The sequence below is a fragment of the Papilio xuthus genome, unplaced genomic scaffold (genome assembly GCF_000836235.2).
Source record: "Papilio xuthus unplaced genomic scaffold, Pxut_1.1 DF826159.1, whole genome shotgun sequence".
Classification (NCBI taxonomy): Eukaryota; Metazoa; Arthropoda; class Insecta; order Lepidoptera; family Papilionidae; genus Papilio; species Papilio xuthus.
The window spans coordinates 2,929,151-2,933,631 of record NW_013532490.1 but is presented as its reverse complement, the minus strand read 5'-3'; the positions used below and the strand labels follow the sequence as shown (position 1 = coordinate 2,933,631).

The following is a 4,481-nucleotide window of genomic DNA, read 5'->3' as shown; positions in this document are numbered from 1 at the left end:
TAAAAAGATATCAGGTTATATTTACTTTATAATTTCAAGTCTACTATGAAGGAAGTAAAATATTTTATTTAAATTATGTAAATAAAAAAAACTAGTGTAAATATCTGTGTTCTGTAGTGACATATGTAAATACATACTGTTGTCTCTGTTTTGTTAAGGAAAATGTAAAGGACGATTATATGTATTGCAGTTGGATAATCAAGAAATACCTAAGCAACAGTCATCCGGTTCCTACTGACAGCCTCCATGAGCATGAACCTCGGGTTGAAAGTAACCTTTTTTTTATATCATAAGGTGGCAAACGAGGGGGCGGCCACCTGAAATCGCTGAAATAGCGAAGTGACGAATTTGGTACGCATGTAGGATTTGTTATAATTTGCAACTATTAACATTTTGCATTTTAACATACGTGACAAAGTAAGATAACTAAATAGTAACACTTTTAACTTTTACAAATGTTTTAGTGATATAAAACTTTCCAAATAAAATGCTGGTCAACCTCGATCTGTCAAAAGTCGCCAGATAAGTAGAACACAATTTGTAAAAAAAAATTGTTATCTATCATAAATTATGAGCCGTATAATATGGATAGAATCCATTAGATAAATCTCATTTTAACTAAAATGTTGTTTTACTAATTCTATCAATATTAAGGTCAGTAACCGCAATTTGTTAAAACAAAAAATTTTAAATCACAAAAAAGAAAATTTCTTTTGAAAGTTTCGAAACATCGATAGTAGCTAACCTTCAAACTGTACAACAAAAATAACCAATCGCTGAACCGACTGACTATTCATAGAGCAAACGGACCAGAAGGCCTTAGCATAAATATTTTTCACACAAGATTATCACCTGTCTCACTCGCACACGAGCGAAACACCATCACTGTCTCCACCAACATGGCCGACGTCCAACATGTTACGAAATATAATTATGAGTAGTTATTATTAATAAAAGCCACAATGTTACTTTTAATCATCGACTATTTAGTAATAGTCGTAAATTTTGTTTACTTAAATTTTATTAATCGTTATGATATTTTAATAACAACTGTCAGACCCTTTCCTTTTCATCTGTCACATCGTATTAAATGCGTATTATAAGAGAAATAGATATTTTATTAAAACTATTCTATAGTTCAAGAGCTAATATCATACATACATTTTTAAATGATGGATGTATGTATAAAGATGGGATGTATGTATAAAGAATTTTATTACATCATTACATCTAAAAAAAAACTAATTTTTTACATATCGATGAACAGCGAGAACATTTTCGTTGAACACATGTAAAAATTTTAATGACAGATGGTTTGGTAACACCTACATCCTTCCAAGGAGAATAAGCAATGAACAAATAATTTTTATCCAATAAACTTAAAATCACGTGTATCATAAACAAATTGATCATTCTTAAACCCAGCAAAATCATCAAGAAGATGGAAATGATGCTAGGGTATTAGTGAATCGACTATATTACAGAAATAACCATATAACTATGTCATATTTAACGACCAGTCGGCAGCTGTTCCAACTTCTTCAAACACTCAAAGCACGGAAACATTTATTACCGGCTATTTAATAAATGATATCTCTTTGGAGTAAGAATAAAGAGAAGTACTTACTTACTTACTCCGCTGGCGCATCGACCCAAAGTGGGTCTTGGCCTCCGACACAAGAGATCGCCAAAGTCGCCTGTCTTGCGCCTTCTCCTGCCAGTCCATCGCTTGTAGCTCCCGCAGATCCAGCTCTACGGCGTCTCGCCAGCGGTACCTGGGCCGACCGATGGGTCGGCGGCCAATCGGGGTCCCGAGGTATGCTGCTTTGGCCTTTCGATCTTCCCCCATCCTCATGAGGTGGCCCAGCCATCGGAGTCTTTGAGCTTTTGCTTCTCCGATGATATTCGGCTCACCCACCAGCGTCTCAATTTCCGCGTTGTAGCGGGTTCTCCAGCTGCCGTCTTCTCTTAGTGTTGGGCCCAGGATCTTGCGCATGATTTTTCTTTCCGCCACCAGAAGCTTTTCCTCCTCTTTAAGGGTCAGTGTCCAGGTTTCGCAGCCGTATAGCAAGATCGGTCTTATCACCGTTTTGTATATCCGTATCTTGGTTCTTCTGCTCAGTAGCTTCGACACTAACACTTGGTGCAGAGCGGCACTACAACGGAGGGCGTTGTGAATCCGGATGTTAATTTCCTCTTCTCGTGTATTGGTGTCCGTTATAGTGCATCCCAGGTACTTGAACTTGGCGGTCCCTTTGAACAGAATATCGCCAACGCGCAAATCTTCACGCTCTTTTCTTGTGTTATTGTAGCGTTTCATGTGGAGATATTCCGTTTTATCATGGTTAAGTTTGAGCCCAACCCTAGAGGCTTCGGAGATCAGAGCTCGAACCGCGCACTGCACTTCTACTTTACTCTCACCCAGAAGAGCTATGTCATCGGCATATCCGATCACCCTATGTTGTCCATTTAGCCGTATCCCGGTGTCCAATGCCAGCAATTTTCTTATGACATGCTCCAGGGCTATGTTGAACAACATCGGGGACAGCGCATCTCCTTGCTTTAACCCGGTAACTACCTCAAACTCCTCGGTGACTTCGCCTCCAACCCTAATGCGCATTTTGCTCTCTTGGGTAGCCATCTTGATCATATTGATCAGTTTTTGTGGGATTCCGAAGTTGTTGAGTATGGCGTATAGTGACCCCCTATCTACACTGTCGTAGGCCTTGCTAAAGTCTACGAACAGTGCGTGAATGCTTTGTGCGTACTCCCATTTCTTCTCCATAAGCTGCTTCAGGAGAAATATTTGGTCCACCGTGCTACGATTTCGTCGGAACCCACACTGATAATCCCCGATGATTTGTTCCGCGTAGGGCTCTAGTCTATTCAGCAGCACGTAAGATAGTACCTTGTACGCTGTCGGGAGCAAAGCGATTCCTCGATAATTTGAGCACGTCTTCTTGCATCCTTTTTTATGGATAGGGACGATGATACCCACTTTCCACTCTCGCGGCAGTTGTTCTGCAGACCATATCTTACACAGCAGCTCATATAGTATGCACTGGGTGGCGACTCCCCCGTACTTCCATATTTCGGCATGTAAACTGTCTATGCCAGGAGCTTTGTCGTTTTTCAGCCTCATTATCGCCTTTTTGACTTCTTCAAACGATAACGGCGCTACATCTGTATGTGTGTTTGCCTCACCGTTTAAATTTACAGTCCGCTCTGGCTCTGGACAATTCAATAAACCCTGAAAGTATGACCGCCACATCTCTTTGAGGTGTTCTTCGTCTGTCACAAGATTGCCTACCTCGTCGATAAGAATTTGTGCGGTAGGTTGATATCCTTTTTTGACAGCCCGGATCTCCTGGTAGAACTTGTGTGGCTCATTGGCTCTTATCAGGGTTTCCATCTCTTTTATCCTTTTTTGCTAGATGTATCCTTTTGGCTTGCCGTATTACTCTTTTCGCTTGCCGTCTAAAATCGTTATATAGCTGGTTCTGCCGCGGGTCTTGTTCTGCGAGAATACGAAGTCTCCTCCTGTCTTCCACTATTTTTTCGCAGTCTTCTGTCCACCACTTCTTCTTTTTTCTTTTCCTTCTGCCTATTGTCTGTAGGCCCACTTGCTTGGCTGTGTCTTTAACATTCTTCCAAAGGTCTTCTATGTCCGTTTCGTCCACCTTTAGTTCGCTAAATTTGTTGCTGGTCTCTATTTGGAATTGGGTGCCTATAGCTGGGTCCTTAAGTTTCTCCACGTCTAATAGGTCTTCTTTGTCTACTTTGGCCCTTTTCTTTGTATTTATTTTTGGTTTTATTTTGACCACTTGCAGGTAGTGGTCACTATCGCAGTCTGCTCCCCTGTAACTTCTGACGTCCTGTATGATGCTCTTGTGTCTGTCATCGATGAGGACGTGGTCTATCTGATTGACGGTCATACCGTCAGGGGACTTCCACGTGCCCTTATAGATTTCCTTATGGGGGAACATGGTGCTCTTGATTACTAACGATTTCGACGTTGCAAATGTGATCAACCTTAGACCATTATCATTAGACGTATTGTGTTTGCTATGGCGACCAATAGTAGGCACAAAAGCCTCCTCCCTCCCAATTTGCGCATTAAAGTCACCAATTAGAATTTTGACATCGTATCTGTTTGCTTGGTCGTATAAGGCTTCTAGATCTTCGTAGAAGCTGTCTTTGGCAGCCTCACTAGATATTTCTGTGGGTGCGTACGCATTGATGATTGTGATGTGGGAGAATCGGCTTTTGAGTCGAAGCAGACAGATCCTGTCTGAGACAGCAACAAAACGGAGGACGTTTCCTAGTAAGCTATTCCGGATGAGAAAGCCAGTTCCATTCACATGGTGCCCGGAGTCCGAGCCGCTATAGAAAAGGGTAGCTCTGTTGTCAATGTTACATTCTCCTTGCCTAGGCCATCGGACTTCCTGTAGCGCCGCTATCCCTATTCCATAGGTCTCCAT

The 4,481-nt window shown here is 41.5% G+C and overlaps 1 protein-coding gene across 1 annotated transcript; it reads right to left on the bottom strand.

The window, feature by feature from the left end:
• Nucleotides 1-3,386: 3,386 nt before the first annotated feature.
• LOC106123077 (craniofacial development protein 2-like) lies at nt 3,387-4,481 on the bottom strand. The gene has a single exon (XM_013319212.1). It carries the CDS (start codon nt 4,479-4,481, stop codon nt 3,387-3,389), a length of 1,095 nt encoding a protein of 364 aa, XP_013174666.1.

Coding starts and splice junctions, on each gene's coding strand:
- LOC106123077 (XM_013319212.1), bottom strand. CDS start 4,481: ATGGAGACCTATGGAATAGGGATAGCGGCGCTACAGGAAGTCCGATGG.